Raw genomic sequence first — 20,035 nt, 5'->3', positions numbered from 1 at the left:
ACACTGGCTAGTGGCAGTAGCTTAGCAACCAGCGAGACAGAGAGAATAACGGGTATAGAGGGAGAGGGACAGTGATTCAATAAATGGACAAGCTTAGACGCAGAGAGAGAGAGAGAGAGAGAGAGAGAGAGAGAGAGAGAGAGAGAGAGAGAGAGAGCGAGAGACAGGCATTGTCTGGATCCCACTTCCGCCCCCCCCCCAAGTCAATTTATACAGGGGTGGCGGTGATGGTGACAGGTAGGCAGCAGTGGCGGCGGGGCTGGAGACAGCCAGGGCATTGATCTAATCTTGTTTTTATCCCCCTCCTGCAATTTTAGAGGTACACAATTTCTCTCATGCTCCATCACTCCATAATGGACAGGCCTGGGAGGGCCACTAGGCAGGTCAGATTCAGATAAAGGAAGAATGGATCAAACAGGACTACTGCATCCTTCTCTAAAGAAGAGATGGGAGAGAATGGATGTAAATAGTCCAGCCTACATGCTCACATAAACAACAAGCAAACTATGCTCAAAGCCCTGCAAACCTTCTTGTGAAGAACAGCACAAACCTCCTCATATCTCCTCAGATAATACGATATAAAAGATCAAGTATGAATACATCAGTTTAATTGGGATTATAATCAGATAATTCTAAACTCGTACCACAGTCATCTGGTTGAAAATGAATATCAGTTTCAACCGCTAGGGGGCTTTCAAGCGCAGGTCACTGATTTTGAAACTTTCTCACCTTTGTTACGTGGGTTGCTTGTAACTATCAATGAACGGACATGCCGTTTGCTGAAAACTAAACAAAGACGTAAACAACATCAAACACTTTTCTCTGCATTGTTATAACAATGTATTGTTTTTGACAATACGTTTTTATTTCTATACATTTTCTATTTCTTGTGTCTTTTATTTGTATTCATACATTTGTTTAGTTTATATATAAATGTATTCATTTATTTATGTTTTTGGGGTGGCGGGGATATTGTCGAATAGTTTTCAAAAGATTAGCAGGCAATTTGAATGTCTTGAATCACACAGATGCTTGCTACCATTACAGCGACAGACACATCTGTGCCATTGGCATGTGGAGAATAGGCCATATCCATACTCTAGTCTATATATTATGTTGTACAGTTACGTTTCTATAAAGTAGCTTAAACGTGTATGTCAGATCCGCTCTGAATCATAATCAGCATTGCATTTTGCAAGAATGAGGAAAAGCATTCTAATTGGTGGTCCACTGGTTTGAGAGCAGGCTACTGATACTACTACAGAGGTGGAGCAGGCAGAGAAAGTCAAGCAGTCAGTCCTAACCGGTCTCTCCAACATGGGAACTTTTTTTGACCGACTATGGATATTTTTGGGTTTATTATTAGCTTCTTCTGAAGTTCTTGGTAAGTATTTTCTATTTCATTCTATAATTTTTACGTTTCCTCCGCCATTCTATAAGACATTTTCTATTCTAGGGTGCGTATGCCGACTGAATATTAATTATACCTATGTTGTATCGTGTGTTTTTAATAAGTAATACGTCTTAAGTTCCAGAAAAACTCACAAAAGTATAGTTTTTGATGATTTCATTTGTTAAAACAATAAACTGTATGGCACTGTATTGCGCTACTGGAACGGAACATTGGGCATGTTGAGTCCTTAAAAGGGATCGCTAATTCTCGAGACGTTGTGCCAGAGTGCGCTCATATTTGTACAGGCCACACCTTTGCGTTTCACATAGTATTTGTTTTGGCCTCCTGTTTTTATAGAAACAGTGCTATATAGACAAGCAATCACTTCAACATGCACAATAGCGAATAGCCTAATAATAACAATAAAAGAAAGGATTTCTAACACATAATTAAACCTCAATACATATAATAGACAAAGCGTATACATCTCATTGAAAAAAAAAGATATGTAATAGCATTTTCAATTGATATGACTGCAATCAGGTTTTAACCAACTGTTGCAAGACATAATGTGTAACATCCGCGACTTATTGACCAGCGTCAACATGACGCGTTTTAGCGTCACACAGTGATGGACATTCCTGCAGTGTGCGTCTCTTCCTCTAGCATCGAATTGCCTGCAATAACAGCTGTTTTACAGAACAATGTGCGTGACAGAACAGGCTTGGGTAACAAGCAGTATGGTGTAACAGATGAGGAGAGAAGTAGAGCCTGGGGCAGAGAGGAAGCAGAGGAGGAGAGACCAGCAGAAAGAGAAAAGAGAGTGTGTGGTAGAGAAACGGAACCGTCTGTGGCCCAGCTAACTACTAAAGTAGTGAGAAAAGAAGAAGAAGTGTAGTTTAAATGCAGAGTCAGTGTGGAGAAACGGTCATGAGACACAATTACTTGGCAAGACTGCAAGTGGAATAACATTGTCAGAAACACTCAAAGCTAATAAAGAATCAATCTAAAAGTGTCCATACAGCAAATAGCCTATATGATTCCTTTCAAGTGTCCATATACGGCTTATTTGATTCCCACTACTGGACCTCCTACCTATTCACTCATGTTTATGTTGGTGTGTACTTCAGGCTCAAACATCTGCACATCTCGAGGGGTGAGCACCTGCAGACAGTGTTTGGCTGTCCACCCTAGCTGTGCTTGGTGCTTTAAGCAAGTGAGTATATCCTCTGGGGGACTATGTACAAAAAGTGCTGTCATTTCTAAACTGTGAAAATACCCTCAAATTAAAGCTGACCTGCTGCACTTTAACATTATAGTCATTGCATAATTTCAAATCCATAGTTCTGTAGTACAGAGCCAAAACAACAACAAAAAACGTGTCACTGTCCAAATACTGTATTCATCTACTGAGCCCCCCTTCCATTGTATTGCATTTAGATGCTCTTTTTAAATTGATCACTGTCCCTTTACTGGTTGTCTCATTGGGAAGTGTTACTCTTACCAGTGTGTGTTGTTTTCCTGGGTTCAGGAGTTTGGTCAAGGGGGGTCCAGTGTATCCCGTTGTGATCTGAAGCAGAACCTGTTGGATGGGGGGTGTACGGAGGAGGGGCTAGAGTTCCCCTTCAGTACCCTCAGTGTGCAGAAAGACACGCCCCTCAGTGACAAGGCATCGGGAGCGGCTGACGACGTCACCCAGATCAGACCCCAGAAACTCCGCCTCACTCTGAGACCAGGTACTCTAACACAGCATAGGCGTACACACAAACACCCATATACTGTACACCGGGTTCACAACTCGTCTAAAGTTCATTGAACAGAGGAATTGTTACATTTTCTCTCTCTCTCTCTCTCTCTCTCTCTCTCTCTCTCTCTCTCTCTCTCTCTCTCTCTCTCTCTCTCTCTCTCTCTCTCTCTCTTCAGATGATGCCAGGCGTTTCACAGTGACAGTGAAGCAGGTGGAGGACTACCCAGTTGACCTGTACTATCTGATGGACCTCTCCTACTCCATGAGGGACGACTTGGCCCGCCTGCGCTCCCTGGGCAACCAGCTGGCTGCAGCCATGGGCCGCACCACCAGCAACCTGCGTATGGGCTTTGGGGCCTTTGTGGACAAGCCCCTGTCCCCATATATGTACACCTACCCTGAGGAAGCCGTCAGTAACCCTTGCTATGGGTGAGTGGGGGGTGAAGGGGACAGAGAGGTGGAGGAGGAGGAGGAGGAGGAGAAGGAGGGAGAGGAGGAGGAGATTTTGCAGAGGGGAAGATTTGAAAAGGTTGATATTCTGTGTTGAAGCTCAAATCCTCTCAGGATTTGGCTTCGTTAATAGCTGTCAAATTGTGTCTAACAGCGATGTATTTCTCTCTCCACCTTGGGGTGTGATGTGTAGGATCCAGACGCGGTGCCTGCCTCAGTTTGGCTACAAGCACGTGCTGTCTCTGACCAAGCAGGTGGAGCGCTTCACCGAGGAGGTGGCCAAGCAGCAGGTGTCTCGTAACAGAGACTCTCCAGAGGGAGGCTTCGACGCGGTCATACAGGCGGTGGTGTGCAAGGTGATACACACACACGCATGTACGCACACACCTAGAGACATACAGGCACACACACACGTGCACGTGCACACGCACACACACAATCAGTGGTTTCGAAACAGCACACAAACTTGAATACATACCGTTTCTCTCCTCTCCTCTTCTTTCCCTCTCTCTCCTCCGTCTGTCACTAGGACAAGATAGGCTGGCGTGCGGATGCCTCCCACCTGTTGGTGTTCACTACCGATGCTACGACACACATAGCCCTGGACGGCCGGCTGGCTGGCCTAGTGCAGCCCAATGATGGACAGTGTCACATCAACAGAGACAACAACTATGACAAGTCGTCAAGCCTGGTGAGTGGTGTGTGTCAGGGAGTTTGTGTTTGAGTTCTATTCTTCTGTTATCACAAGAGAAAGGTAACGATAATGATGGTCAACTCCTTCAGGACTACCCCTCTCTGGCTCTGATCACAGAGAAGATGTCGGAGAACAACATCAACCTCATTTTCGCTGTGACCAACAATGTGGTGCCCCTCTACCAGGTGAGTACACATGACTGTTATCAGGGTCACCGTGGTTACTAGGTGGAGGGTTATGGTACATTACCTCCTATGTCCCCTTGGACCCTCTTTTCTCAGAACTACAGCCAGCTCATTCCCGGCACCACAGTTGGAACGCTGTCGGATGACTCTGGGAATGTGATCCAACTCATCCTGGATGCTTACGAGGTAAGAGACAGCCACATATATGAGAGTTGGGTTTTGATTTCTATCATGCCCAGTCATGCCCACTTTACCATTAACATGAGTTGGTAACACCTAGGGAGAATTGTCTTGCACTGAGAAACAGCTGCGCCGAGTGCACTCTATCCAATCATAGCAGCAGAATCAACATACAGCCATTTACGGACAACAGAACTACCCATTAACATGCAGCGTCTCGGACATGTTTACACATGAGACAACAAAACATAGACATCGTAGCCAATGTTATGTTGAAAGAATGACACTTATGTTGAAAGAACAGGAGCTAACGTTAACATCATGAACACAACTGTCATAAAAAAATACTGATACTCTAGAAAGTAAGAAATGCTTTGAGCTTGTCATGCTGCGTCATGCGGTTGCTAAGTCATTCGTCTCGCACATTGGCTGTTTGAGATATTTCAAGAGGAACACACAACATTAGCGAACATACAGCTCCCACTTCAAACTCTCATTGCTTCTAGCATTTCTTAATGAGGACGTGGAAAAGCGAGGCTAAAGGAGTGAGTTCAGCTCCCCTTTCATTCTCAAACAGTCTATTTGACTTCCCACGAGCCCATGTGTGACTGATAGAACACTGTATATACACACTGTTTCCATTTCCACAGAGACTAAGAGTAGAGGTTTTCTGAATCGTTTATGTTTTCTGATTGAGTTCATTCTGACCTCTGCCCATTGACCCCTGACCTGTGGAGTAGAGGATCCGTTCCAAGGTGGAGCTGGAGTTGCTGGGTGTTCCAGAGGAGCTGGCTCTGTCCTTCAACGCCACCTGCCTCAACGGAGAGCTCATCCAGGGACTCAAGTCCTGCTCCGGACTTAAGATCGGAGACACGGTCAGTACCGGTACCACTCACCATCTGGATGACAAATCCTTGCCCTGGTATCAGATCTTAGGTATATAAATAATGCTCTGTTCTTACAGCACAGTTCAAATGTAACCTGCTGTATCACACACACCTTTCCCCCCAGGTGTCGTTCAGTGTGGAGGCCAGGTTACGCGGCTGCCCTAAGGAGAAGAACCGTACCTTCACCATTAAACCTGTGGGCTTCAAAGACGCCCTGGAGGTTACGGTCCACTTCGCCTGCGGGTGTGACTGTGAGGCCACAGCCCAGCCCGAGAGTCCTCTCTGTAACCAGGGAAATGGGACCTACGAGTGTGGTGTGTGCCAGTGTCACCCGGGGCGCCTGGGAGACCGCTGTGAATGTGCTGACGGGGACTACAGGCCCTCAGACCAGGGCAACTGCAGCCCCAAAGCTGAGGACCCCATCTGCAGTGGGAGGGGCAACTGTGTGTGTGGCCAGTGCTCCTGCCACACTAGTGGCTTTGGAAAGGTGTGGGGCAAGTACTGCGAGTGTGACGACTTCAACTGCCTTCGCTTCAAAGGAGAGATCTGCTCAGGTGAGTGGATAGATACACTGTTGTGTCTGTCAAGGAGACAGCCATCTTGGTTTCTTTTACTACATGTTATTTTCTGCTGAGTTTTGAAGCTTTACTCATTTACACAAGTCGACAAGTTGTTTTTGTAACATTTCTTCTCTCTGTTTGCTTTAGGGTTAGGGGTTTTGGCAGGCTTATGGTTTTAGCAGGAAAAAGGAGATTTCCATTTCCTTACAACATGTCCGCAATGCCTCCGTTGACCCTTATCCAGACCAGTGGCGGTTCTAGACCATTTCAACTGGGGGGGCCAAGCTGGGGCCAGTTGTACTGTTAGAGGGGCCAGTTACATTAGACGTTATTGTTGTCATATCGTTTTCTTCACTGCATTGCAGGCATTAGCAGGCAAAAGACCATGTTCATAATCATTAGTGTTCCGCGTTGCCACTGTCTAATAACGGATGTAAAAAAAAGAACGATAGCAACAATTTGTTATGTAAAAATTATTTCATACTCCACATTTAGGGGGGCCACAAGGGGGTCCAAAATTGTTGTCACAGGGGCACTGGCCCCCCCTGGCCCCCTCCCCCCCAGAACCGCCCCTGATCCAGACCTCTCTCTCTCTTTACTGTTAAGGATGGGACCCTTTTTTCAATTGTAGCCTAAAATGACACCCAAATCTAACTGCCTGTAGCTCAGGACCTGAAGCAAGGATATGCATATTCTTGATACCATTTGAAAGAAAACACTTTGAAGTTTGTGGAAATGTGAAAGTAATGTCAGAGAATATAAACATTAGATCTGGTAAAAGATAATACAAACCAAAAAACAACATATTTTCCATCAACTTCACAAGAAGTTATTCAGATTATTCAAATCAAAACCACGTCTTCTTCCATGATCCTTTTAGCGGAGTAAACAAGCTCACAGAGCTCACTGACTCCATCAATCTTCTAACCACTCTTGGGAATGAAGTATGAGATGTCATCACTGATCATCTCTCCCTACTGCATGCCTGCACAGCACGCACGTTGCTCAATCAAAGCAACAACATTTTAATAGTTCCTGTCATTGGATAATTCAATGTTGCTGCATAGCAGATGAGTCATGGTGCTGTTGCTACATTTATATACGTGTTGGCTATAACTCTGTGCTTTAACCACAACCGTTCCCTTAGGGATGGACTGAGCTTTATTAGACAACCAGGACTTTGCTTATGGCAACAGAGGTTAAAGTCCGATTGGCCAGTCGCTGTTGTACTCACTGAAAGAATGAGATGCACTGGATACCTGTAGAGAAGTTATATCTGTCTCTTCTTGATGTTTCCAGGGAAAGAGCTACGTAGTCTATTATAGTCTCTTTACTGAAAATACACTGTTTGATTCCCTCCATAAGACATCCTTTGTTGTCAAATAGATGGTTCCCATTAGTTCCCAGTGTAGCCCTGAGTCTGTCGTCCTAGGAATGAGGATGTTCCCATGGTCAACCGCTTCAATTGTTCTGTTTGTTTTCACGTTGTCCAGACTTTTCCTCATCCCTCTCTCCCCTCACCCAGCCGTAGCATGCCTCCACATGGATTTAGACGGGAAGGCAGGGGGGTGGGGTCTGAGTCGCGTGAGACAGCATCTCTTAACCCAAACAGTCTGGCCCTTTGGAAAGGTATCATAGAAAGGGCCCCTGGGCTGAACAAGAGTGGTATCATGTGCACCGGAATTGTATTTATTGATTCAATGTATGTAAGGCAACCAGCTGCAATAGGACTGTGAGTTTGCTCAACAAAATAGCATTCAAGTTGATTCAATGTACAATTGTAAGGCAACCAACTGCAATAGGATTGGGCGTTTGCTCAATATTTGGGCATATAGCTGAACCAACATACATTCTATTCTACCTTATTTGCATATTTCCCAGTGTAAAATGAAACTCTTCATGACAGTATATTACATACAGTGCCAGTCACACGTTTGAACACCTACTCATTCAAGGGTTTTTCTTTATTTTGACTATTTTCTACATTGTAGAATAATAGTGAAGACATCAAAACTATGAAATAACACATATGGAATTATATAGTAACCAAAAAAGTGTTAAACAAATCAAAATATAATTTATATTTGAGATTCTTCAAAGAAGCCACCCTTTGCCTTGATGACAGCTTTGCACAATCTTGGCATTCTCTCAACCAGCTTCACCTGGAATGCTTTTCCAACAGTCTTGAAGGAGTTCCCACATATGCTGAGCACTTGTTGGCTGCTTTTCCTTCACTCTGCCATCCAAATCATCCCAAACCATCTCAATTGGGTTGAGGTCGGGTGATTGTGGAGCCCAGGTCATCTGATGCAGCACTCTATCACTCTCCTTCTTGGTAAAATAGACCTTACAAATCCTGGAGGTGTGTTGGGTCATTGTCCTGTTGAATAACAAATGATAGTTCCACTAAGCGCAAACCAGATGGGATGAGGTATCACTGCAGAATACTGTGGTAGCCAGGCTGGTTAAGTGTGCTTTGAATTCTAAATAAATCACAGACAGTCACCAGCAAAGCACCCCCCACACCCCCACATCCTCCTCCATGCTTCACGGTGGGAACCACACATGCGGAGATCATCCATTCACCTACTCTGCGTCTCACAAAGACACGGCGGTTGGAATAAAAAATCTCACATTTTGACTCATCAGACCAAAGGACAGATTTCCACTGGTCTAATGTCCATTGCTCGTGTTTATTGGCCCAAGCAAGTCTCTTCTTCTTATTGATGTCCTTTAGTAGTGGTTTCTTTGCAGCAATTCGACCACGAAGGCCTGATTCATGCAGTCTCTTCTGAACAGTTGATGTTGAGATGTGTCTGTTACTTGAGCTCTGTGAAGCATTTATTTGGACTGCAATTTCTGAGGCTGGTAACACTAATGAACTTATTCTCTGCAGCAGATGTAACTCTGGGTCTTCCTTTCCTGTGCCTGTCCTCATGAGAGCCAGTTTCATCATAGCGGTTGATGGGTTTTGCGACTGCACTTGAAGAAACTTTCAAAGTTCTTGAAATGTTCCGTATTGACTGACCTTCATGTCCTAAAGTAATGATGGACTGTCATTTCTCTTTGCTTATTTGAGCTGTTCTTGCCATAATATGGACTTGGTCTTTTACCAAATAGGGCTATCTTCTGTATACCACCCCTACCTTGTCACAGCACAACTGATTGGCTCAAACTCATGGTTGAGAAAATACCAAGTGTGTGCAAAGCTGTCCTCATGTCAAAGGGGTGGCTACTTTAAAGAATCTCAAATATAAAATATATTTTGATTTGTTTAACACTTTTTTGGTTACTACATGATTCCATCTGTGTTATTTCATAGTTTTGATGTCTTCACTATTATTCTACAACGTAGTAAATAGTAAAAATAAAGAAAAACCCTTGAATGAGTAGGTGTGTCCAAACTTCTGAGTGGTACTGTATATCATCAGGTCTTTCTTTTGGGGGCAGTGTTCTGAAACAGCTGGTTTACAGGCCACATCAAGCCTGCAAGTCACATTATGATGTATAATTCCTATTGGAATCCACCCAGAGTGAGGATATCCAACAATTAGAACTTTTAATAACCTGCATTGAGAATGACTGACAGGGTAGAGAACATGAGTTATTGAGACTACCTAAATCATAAACTGCAACAGCTATCACAGTAACGGGTGCAAAAAGTCCAACTACTACCAGATTGGATTAGGTTTGAAAAATGTTTATTTTTTATGTTTGTGTAGCATAAGATTAATCAACCAATCAATGTACATGCAAAAACACAGGTATTGAAACAAACAATGCTGAAAATCAACCTGCAATAGAGCATGCTGGGAAATATGATAATGATGGGTGTAGTTTTGAGCAAACATATTTGTAATTTTCCTCCAAAGGCCAACATGAATTTGTAATTCGTCTCAACAAGTTCATGTACATTCAGCTCAATGTGAGCAAAGTCTGTTGAATGAACAAACCGTCCCACATTAGCTAAATTTATTTTCCTTCAATTCACAGAATAATGCTGATTAAGCAATTGGTTAAGTTGGCTTTTTTACGGTGTGTGCTATGTGTGAAATGCTATGTATGGTGGTTAGGGTGAAGTCAGGACTTGGGAATGGGACATATTTGGTTAAAACAGTCATTTATGTCTTAACTCAGCATTAGCTATGTTTTTGTCAGTGGAAAATATGTTGTTTGTGGGATTGTGGTCTTAGTCATTGAGATCTACTCTTTTATGAAGCGTCTAGGGTTGGAATGAATAACACAGAAAGGCAACAGTCCAGAACTCCATATTTAGTGAGTAGAGCCGGTGGAGCACGCTGAAGGAGACTCAACTTTGTCAGCCTGTGTCTCTGGAGTCTTGTTGGCATGATGTCATTACTGTGTGAAGAACAGTAAAGTATCAGAGTCCCTGAGCTCCAGGCCTCCTAACCCCAGGCCCTCCCACATCCCCCCGATGGTGTGTATTTCTCCCTCTGCTATGGAGCTAGGGCAGTGGAGCAGGAGTCAGCAAGCACATCCACAGGGCACACAAACAGGCAAGAGAGAACATGAAAGTTAGCATTCCTCTGGCACTCTACCCTCTCTCTTCCTATCCTTCTCTCCTCTCTATCTCCCTCTTTTAAAGTTCATCTCCATCACCAATACTCCCACTCATCTCCTCTCTCTTTTTTTTTATTATTCTCTCATCAGTGTGTTTACAGTTATCTCTCTCTCTCTTTCACTCTATGTCTATGACTCCCTCAACCTCTTTGCTCTCATGCTCTCTGTCCTCCCTCCTGGACTCCATGTTTATGTGTCTCTGTAGTTCATGTTTACGACTTGATAAATTGGAGGATTAGAGTGCCGTCTCAGACCGAGGCAGATTATTTAGATATGCATGCCAAATGGAACCCTGTTCCCTATATAGTGTAGGGAATAGGGTGTGTAGGGAATAGGGTGCCATTTGGGATGTATACCTAGAAACTCCTTCTCATTTCTCTGACTCGACCATACAACAAGTACAGTAGAGAGAACAAGGCACAAGCATGAACTCACTGTGCGGATGAGGTAGAGTATAAGGAACATTTGCCAAACACAAGAACGTTATTAAGAGAGGAAAACCAGGACTTTCTTTACAATGTACTGATTGTGTCAACAGCATTCAGTTGAGTTGGTGCTCTGTTTGTGGGATACACACTGTAAAACATTAACCAGCTCAACTCAGACAGCTTATGTGCCTGCAAGACAGTAAAGCAACCTTTTATAACTATAGCTGCCTCTTTCATTACAAACACACACACACACACACACACACACACACACACACACACACACACACACACACTTATCTCATAGTGATGACAGAGTCAGATAGGGCGTGGGAACTGGGGAATTCAGCTGAAGGAGGTGGTTTCACCTGAAAACAACCATTCCCATGTCTCTGAGGGCCTGTTTTTACAGTTTACAGAACTCTGTTCAGTTTCCATCGGTCAGCTCTGAGACAGTGACTCACTTTGTCTCTGCTCTTCGTCATTCATTGCCCAGCCCTGTTGCATTAACCTTCATCCTGTGAGAAACAGCCAGTTGCTCTAGTATGTCTGTCTGAGGGCAATCAAACAATCATTTCACAACTTTGCTGGCTGGGCTGAGAAATATTGTGGAGGATTCAGGGAGTGGTCATTACAGCCAGGGATTGTCCCAGTGTTGGGAAGGGAAGAGCGAGATGGATGACCAGTTTGCTTCCTGCCATTGTCTGCACTGTCTGGTCATGAATTGATGACTTCATGTTTTGGAAATTATTACTCAATTATTACTCACACATATGCCTGCCTGCCCATGCTCTCAATACACTCATTAATACAGAGACAAACACATGCAGAATTGCTGATAATTATACTGAACAAAAATAGAAGCACAACATGCAACAATTTCAAAGATTTTACTGAGTTACAGTTCATATGAGGAAATCAGTCAATTGAAATGAATTTATTAGGCCCTAATCTATGGATTTCACATGACTGGGAATACAGATATGCATCTGTTGGTCACAGATAACTTTTTTAAAAATGGGCCTCACAATGGGCCTCAAGATCTCGTCACGTTATTTCTGTGCATTAAAATTGGCATTGATAAAATGCAATTGTGTTCGTTGTCAGTAGTTTATGCCTGCCCATAACATAATCCCATCGCCACCATGGGGCACTCTGTTCACAACGTTGACATCAGCAAACCGCTCGCCCACACGACGTCATACACGTAGTCTGCGGCTGGACGTACTGCCAAATTCTCTAAAATGGCATTGGAGACGGCTTATGGTAGAGAAATGAACTTTAAATTATCTGGCAACAGCTCTGGTGGACATTCCTGTTGTAAGCATTCCAATTGCACGCTCCCTTAAAACTTGAAATATCCGTGGCATTGTGTTGTGTGAAAAACTGCACATTTTAGAGTGGCCTTTTATTGTCCCGAGCACAAGGTGCACCTGTGTAATCATCATGCTGTTTAATCAGCTTCTTGATATGCCACACCTGTCAGGTGGATTGATTATCTTGGCAATGGAGAAATGCTCACTTACAGGGATGTTAACAAATTTGGGCACAACATTTGAGAGAAATAAGCTTTGTGTGCGTATGGAACATTTCTGGGATCTTTTATTTCAGCTCATGAAACATGAGACCAACACTTTACATGTTGCGTTTATATTGTTGTTCAGTATAGTTATGATCTCGCAAAAACACACGCACAAACCACTCACCTACACATTGCTTTGAAATTCAAAACATTCCAGGCCAGCGTTGTAATTGCACTCATGGGTTTGTCCAGTACTGATAACGTGATGTATAAGAGAAATATAAACCTAATGTACAAAATATACATTATTAGTGTCTCTAAGTTAGACATAAAATGTCCATAAAAAATGGCCCATTCTCACTCTTTGTGTCTCTGCCAGGCCATGGTAAATGTGACTGTGGCTTCTGCAAGTGTGGCTCTGACTGGATGGGGGAGAACTGTAACTGTTCCACCCGGACAGACACCTGCATGTCCAGTATGGGCCTGCTGTGCAGCGGCCGGGGCCAGTGTGTGTGTGGGGCCTGTGAGTGTACCCAGCCAGGGGCCTACGGGGCCACTTGTGAGAGGTGTCCAACCTGCCCTGATGCCTGCAGCATCAAGAAGTGAGTAAATACTGTACAGGGGGCAGTATAACTGCCTACACACAGATACTGTATGAGTACATGTGATAGGGGTGGTGATGCAATAAGGAAGAGGAGGAAAGGGAGGATGATTATGATGAAGAGGTTGGTGGTGGTGATGATGATGTATTAACATTGTGTTGTATCTGCAGGGAATGTGTTGAATGTAAGCACTTCAAGAGAGGCCGTCTCTTTGAGGAGAAAAGCTGTGCCCGAATCTGCAGGGATGAAATTCAGAAGGTGGAAGAACTAGGTAAGAACTATTACACAATGCTCCCTTATTGTGTGTTCAACATGCTCTCCATGCAACAGATTGCATTATTTATAGTGCTTGATGTTCTCACATATTCCATCATATGAGCGGCAAGTAGCCTAGTGGGTAAGAGCACTGGGCCAGTACCTGAAAGGTTGCTGGTTTGAATCACTGAGCTGACTATGTGAAATATTTGTCAATGTCCCCTTGAGCAGGGTACTTAACCCTAATTGCTCCTTTAAATAGTTTAAAGCATGTTATGTATGTTTTTTATTTAACTAGGCAAGTCAGTTAAAAAATGTATACCTCCACGAGTCTGGTTCATCCTTTGGAGCAATTTTCAAATGCCTGAAGGTACCACGTTCATCTGTACAAACAATAGTACGCAAGTATAAACACCAAGGGACCTCGTAGCCATCATACCGCTCAGGAAGGAGATGCGTTCTGTCTCCTAGAGATGAACGTACTTTGGTGCGAAAAGTGCAAATCAATCCCAGAACAACAGCAAAGGACCTTGTGAAGATGCTGGAGGAAACAGGTGCAAAAGTATCTATATCCACAGTAAAACGAGTCCTATATCAACATAACCTGAAAGGCCGCTCAGCAAGGAAGAAGCCACTGCTCCAAAACTGCCATAAAAAAACCAGACCGGTTTGCAACTGCACATGGGAACAAATATCTATACTTTTGGAGAAATGTCCTCTGGTCTGATGAAACAAAAATAGAACTGTTTGGCCATAATGACCATCGTTATGTTTGGAGGAAAAAGGGGGAAGCTTGCAAGCCGAAGAACACCATCCCAACCGTGAAGCACGGGGGTGGCAGCATCATGTTGTGGGGGTGCTTTGCTGCAGGAGGGACTGGTGTACTTCACAAAATAGATGGCATCATGAGGGAGGATATTTTGTGGATATATTGAAGCAACATCTCAAGACATCAGCCAGGAAGTTAAAGCTTGGTCGCAAATGGATCTTCCAAATGGACAATGACCCCAAGCATACTTCCAAAGTTGTGGAAAAATGGCTTAAGGACAACAATGTCAAGGTATTGGAGTGGCCACAAAGCCCTGACCTCAATCATATAGAAAATATGTGGGCAGAACGGAAAAAGCGTGTGCGAGCAAGGAGGCCTACAAACCTGACTCAGTTACACCAGCTCTGTCAGGGGGAATGGGCCAAACTTCACCCAACTTATTGTGGGAAGGTTGTGGAAGACTACGTGAAACATTTGACCCGATTTAAACAATTTAAAGGCAATGCTACCAAATACTAATTGAGTGTATGTAAACTTCTGACCCACTGGGAATGAGATGAAAGAAATAAAAGCTGAAATTAATCATTCTCTCTACTATTATTCTGACATTTCACATTCTTAAAATAAAGTGGTGATCCTAACTGACCTAAGACATGAAATGTTTACTAGGATTATATGCCAGGAATTGTGAAAAACTGAGGTTAAATGTATTTGGCTAAGGTGTATGTAAACTTCCAACTTCAACTGTAGCTCCAGACTACAGGTTTGTGATATGAAGTCAAAACTGTGTGCTAACAACCCACATTGAGGCCCCAATTTCTCTACAGTATCAGAGCTTGTTCTTCCTGAGGAAACGCTGCAGTTTCAGGGTGGATATGACGCTGATGATCATTCATTGAGTCCATTTTAACATTCGATATGATCTGCTGGTTTGGTCATCTTAACCTAAAGAGTCAGAACATACTGGGTAACATTGTAAAACCAGGTAGCAGGATCATTGGTATGAACTTACAGTATCTGACCTTTCTCACCAGTAACAGACATAAATCATACGCCAGGAGCCACCCATTCTGAGAGACTCCTAGCATCCCACGTTTGATGCATTTTTGTATACTTCCCTTAGAGTGCAGATACAGGCCTCCTATGTTTAAAACGAATAGCTCAAAACTCTCCTTCATCCCAGCTGCTATTAGCTTTCTCAAAATGCGGTAGGACTGTACTGTTTCGGTACGGACTGGTTTATTCATGTCTGGTTCCTTATCCACTAATTCCTGTGAACACTACTGTTTGTATTGAATTTGTTCGTCTGTATATTTAATGTTATGTGTCCATAGATTTTACTACGTGCTGCAAAATAAATATTATTAACCTACAGCTCCTCATCTTGTCTCTCTCTCTCCTTATCGTCCACTTGGATCTAACCCCCTATAACCCTCTCTTTCATCCCAGTCTTCTATGAGAAGAATGCTGTGAACTGCACCTATAAGGATGAGAATGACTGTGTACAGCACTTCCAGTACTATGAGGATGCCAGTGGAAAGTCCATCCTATATGTCATGGAGCCTGGTGAGTGTGTCCATCGGTGTGTGAATGGGTCTGAGTTCTGTGCTCATATGTACAGCATATGATGTGTTTGACAGGGTCTGGATGAGAGTGAATTCCTTTAGTATTCTACAGAATAATTATGTGTGTAGAAATAATGTGCATTACTACTGACGCCTGGGAGCTGTAGGAGGAGTCGATTTTTCTCCCTTACTGCGAATAGTGTGTTCCTGGGTTCCACGTCAGTCTTAACTGTGTGGCTGGCAGGCACCACTAGAGTAGAGCAGGTACAGAGAGGGCAGACTGGTTCTCTAAAGCTCATAATAGCACTCCATCTCTTTTCCCCGCTCAATCCTCTGTTCTGTTTTCTCCTCTCTCTTTCAGACTGCCCTAAAGGGCCTGATATCCTGGTGGTTCTCATGGCGGTGGCGGGGGCCATCTTGTTTCTGGGTCTGGCTGGCCTGCTCATCTGGAAGCTGCTGGTCACCGTTCATGACCGCCGAGAGTTCGCCAAGTTTGAGGAGGAGAGGGCTAAGGCCAAATGGGATACGGTGAGTGCGACTATGCTTTTAAGACAAAGCTGCCATCTGATGGAGAAAATATGAATGGCAAGAATATTTATCCGTGTCAAGATGACACGTGTCTGATTGGATGTTTGATATATTTGTCCTCTATTTGTTTCCATTTTTCAGGCTAACAACCCCTTGTACAAAGGAGCCACCACCACCTTCACCAACGTGACCTACCGTGGGAATTCTTGAGGGACTCTTGACCAATCACAATCAGCAAAACTCAGGGGTCTATGAGAGATGCAATGTAGTGACACAGAGGGGGTTAGTGAGGTGGAACCTCTCCACTGTCATGTGATAAAAAGTGTGCTGACTCTACTGTCAATGAAATACGTTTGTTGACATTGTATTGTAGTGATGGTATTGTACATATCATGTAAAAACCAAAGCATTAAAACTGCCTTATCCAACATTTCAATGCCAGTCCAAATTATGGCAAGGCCTCCAGGACCCCTATTTCACCCACGAAGTTTGACGTCATTCCCGTAATAAGGCCTAGTACAGTTCAGAGACCCCAAACCTACCTTTGGAGAGAAAGATTGTTATGCTCTGTTATTGTTTCCAATTTGGTGCATGAAATTGCACTGCACACACCACAGCACACTTGCCCACAGGCCTCTTTCACAAACAACCTGGCTGCAGTATGTTATTATGGATCCCAGCTGCTTGCTACTACTGCCACGGTTTACTTGTATTATGACACTGAACTCAGGTATTCACACTGTATTACAAAAAAGTCAAGTCCAATACCTGTAATAAACAGCCACATGGGATATCATGAGTGAATTATGTTTTAGTTAATGGTGCTGGTGCCCAATGTATGTTGTATGTTAATGGTCACTAATGAACAGCTATGGCAATCTGCTCTAGCATGTGTACAGTACAGTATGCATTTGTGCTTTGGTATCAAACTTGGGAGTGATGGACATCAATTAACTGTTTGTAGCCAAGTTTGCCAGTTGTTAGAATGTGGCTACACAAACAGAAGTTTGTGGTCCCTTTTATAAATCACATTTTTTAAATAAAAGAAAGCATTTCTGGGACATTGGTTGTTCTGTCATTTGCTTTATTGCATAAAATATGTAAATGTTACATTTAATGTGTTTTGGGAATGAGTGGCTTTTGGTTAGTTGATTGGTTTTACTATGTTGATTAAAAAAAATAGAAATCACTCATCCATTTTTCTGTCTTTTTTTTTTGTAATTTCACTCTGCTAAATAACATTTTAGAAAACATTATCTGCTTTTGTGTTTTCCTTTTATATATATAACATTATGTTTGTAATTGAATGAGTATCAATAACACATCGTTCAAACCAGTACAAACCCGATTTGCCATGGCGAAAGATACGGAGATTTATGCGCATGTGCAGGATATATATTTTTTTTACCGAGATGCTGTCAACTCCGCTGCTGCTCAGTGCTCCGTTGCCGCTTCACCCACCCGTAACATGAGCATCTCGTCATTATATACAGATTTCTGGTTTCAGCCACTTGCGAATTAAAAAGTTAAATTGGCAGGTGCACGGTGCACTGCTAAAATGCTCGCTAACCCCTAAAGTACATTGGTGTTTTGCCAAAAGTATATAATTACCCCTGTCTAAATAAAATAATTCTAAAAACTTTACTTTACTTTACTTTAGAGCTTACTTAGCTATAGGGGACCATTAGCTTCTTTCTTTTTTTAAACAGTTTTGGATTGTTTCAAATCACAAGTGCATAGGCCTATGCCTATTTGGGAAGCCAGCAATTTGGGCAGTGCATGTGGCAATAGGCCTAGCTGATTATTGAGTTGCAGCTGTTAGTAAAAAGCATTTAAAATGTGTGGAGATAATGTGTCTCGACTATAATTTAAAATGTTGAGACAAGAAGATGGGGAGTGCATGCTCTCTCCAGAATGTGCTCCAATGTCACCTGCCAATTCTTGCACATTCATTGTTTCATTGTGTGAATTGCTTGCCCTTTATTTATTTTGATACATTCCCCATTACATATGTAACCAGCAGGCCTAGTAAATGTACAGGCAATCCCCATCATTTAGTTACATCTCGGGTTGTTTTGCTCGAGGAGTCCCACAAGTCTCACAATACTTGTCTGAAGGTAGCCCAGACACTTTAAAACCAACTTTGTTTCGATTTTTTTCACGATCTGTTTTTCCATATATGAATCTGTTATTCAATGCCTTTCAACACGCCAATAGCAATAGCAGGTCAATTCCAATGTTTCATCAAATCATTTTTTGATACCTAAAGAGGTCCTAAGATTGTAAATCAAATAGCTGAATTATCCTTGGTATGACCATCTTAAAACAATTCCATAGGTTAGCTTAGTAGAGTGACATCCCAAGGATTTCCAGAGGGGCAGGTGCAAAGTCTTATTTTTCTTCTAAAGGATTTGGTTGGCGGATCGCATCCAACTTTTAGGTGCATACACCACCTCCTACTGTACTGGTGTGTGAGGCCATTCACGGCCTACCTACGTTTGATAGAGTAATACAAAATTGGGAAAAAGGAAAATTACCCTGCCAACTATTAGCCCTCTATAAAAAAAACACGATTTAACCCTGTCTAATCCTACTCCTGACCAACGGTCTGAGAGAACAGAACACTACCACTCAACACCACCTCTAACACCACATTCCTTCGTCTCATGCCCTCCTGCACACTTCTCACATCTAGGAATCTCCCCTCCTACACACTGCTGCAACATCCCCATAAACTTGACAACTAAAACACTGTAGTATTTTCGGGAACATATTCTCTAACGGGATACCTTACACTTCCTAACTTGACCTTGTCGGGCAAAGACTCTCAGCAGGACAGACAATGTCTTCTCCATTTTCCCACGCTCTCCACCGGGTCTCCGTCGCACCAAACGGCGGGTGTCACAGACACCGTGAATCTTCCATTTCAGCTGATCCTCCTGATCCTCCTCAACACAATGCCATCCCTGGTATCACTCCTTTCAACTCCATCCTGCTCCAGAGAGCAAAGCAAGTCACATTTCTTGTCCCTAACTCCCTCTGGACTGAAGAAACACAATGCATCATCACTATTCCACTCAGAGTTACTTTCAACAGTACCCAACCTCTTCTCCATCCAACCTGACACCACATATGGATTAGCCAAAATGCAAGGATCGATTCCCTCCACAAATCTCTGTCCCACTGGGCCAGAATCATCCTATTTATCTTCGGGACGCTAGGTGGTCCTCACCGCAGGTACTACATCCATAAACTCGTCCGGTTCCATCTCTGAGCTACTTGGGGATGTATCCCTCTTTTTGCACTTGGCACCAACCTCCCTCACCACACCACTGCCCTCTACACTCAGCTTCTTCTCGGTGGTTATCATTGCGCTTGCCACCACAATGAATTCACCCTCACTCTCTTCACGTTCACTTTCCTTCTCTAGCTCTTCCAAAAGTTCTGTGCAATCCTCAATTCCATATTCTCTCAAAACATAATCCCCTTTTTTCCCCTTGCACGCCATCTTCTTTCATCCTACCGCCATTCATCCCCACGCGGGGATCTCATCAGCAGCCACGTTCTCGATCATAATGCCAAATGTAGGGCTATGGCGCGCTCAACTGGTGTAACCGAGTACTCACAGGCAACGCTGATTTACTGACTGTGGTGGGATATCTCGTTGACAATGTAGTCTTTGTTTCAAC

General features: G+C 43.3%; 1 protein-coding gene across 1 annotated transcript; it reads left to right on the top strand.

Moving 5' to 3' along the window:
* Positions 1 to 1,073: 1,073 nt before the first annotated feature.
* On the top strand, positions 1,074 to 17,535 carry LOC106600998 (integrin beta-3). Its single transcript, XM_014192833.3, has 15 exons — positions 1,074 to 1,384; positions 2,524 to 2,609; positions 2,925 to 3,129; positions 3,317 to 3,569; positions 3,784 to 3,946; positions 4,120 to 4,281; positions 4,374 to 4,469; positions 4,566 to 4,655; positions 5,390 to 5,524; positions 5,661 to 6,090; positions 13,007 to 13,229; positions 13,400 to 13,500; positions 15,703 to 15,819; positions 16,180 to 16,346; positions 16,488 to 17,535. Exons 1-15 carry the CDS (start codon positions 1,318 to 1,320, stop codon positions 16,554 to 16,556), a joined length of 2,364 nt encoding a protein of 787 aa, XP_014048308.2. The 5' UTR covers positions 1,074 to 1,317; the 3' UTR covers positions 16,557 to 17,535.
* The last annotated feature ends 2,500 nt before the right edge of the window (positions 17,536 to 20,035 follow it).

This window comes from Salmo salar, chromosome 03 (genome assembly GCF_965601325.2).
Source record: "Salmo salar chromosome 03, fSalSal1, whole genome shotgun sequence".
NCBI lineage: Eukaryota > Metazoa > Chordata > Actinopteri > Salmoniformes > Salmonidae > Salmo > Salmo salar.
The sequence above is the reverse complement of the archived record's forward strand: the minus strand, read 5'-3'. Positions and strand labels throughout refer to the sequence as shown.

Excerpts from the sequence above, each read along its gene's own strand:
- LOC106600998 (XM_014192833.3), top strand. The coding sequence starts at position 1,318 with ATGGGAACTTTTTTTGACCGACTATGGATATTTTTGGGTTTATTATTA. Across the intron at positions 4,470-4,565 it reads ATGTGGTGCCCCTCTACCAG|AACTACAGCCAGCTCATTCC; the intron begins GTGAGTACACAT and ends CTCTTTTCTCAG. Across the intron at positions 13,501-15,702 it reads TCAGAAGGTGGAAGAACTAG|TCTTCTATGAGAAGAATGCT; the intron begins GTAAGAACTATT and ends CTTTCATCCCAG.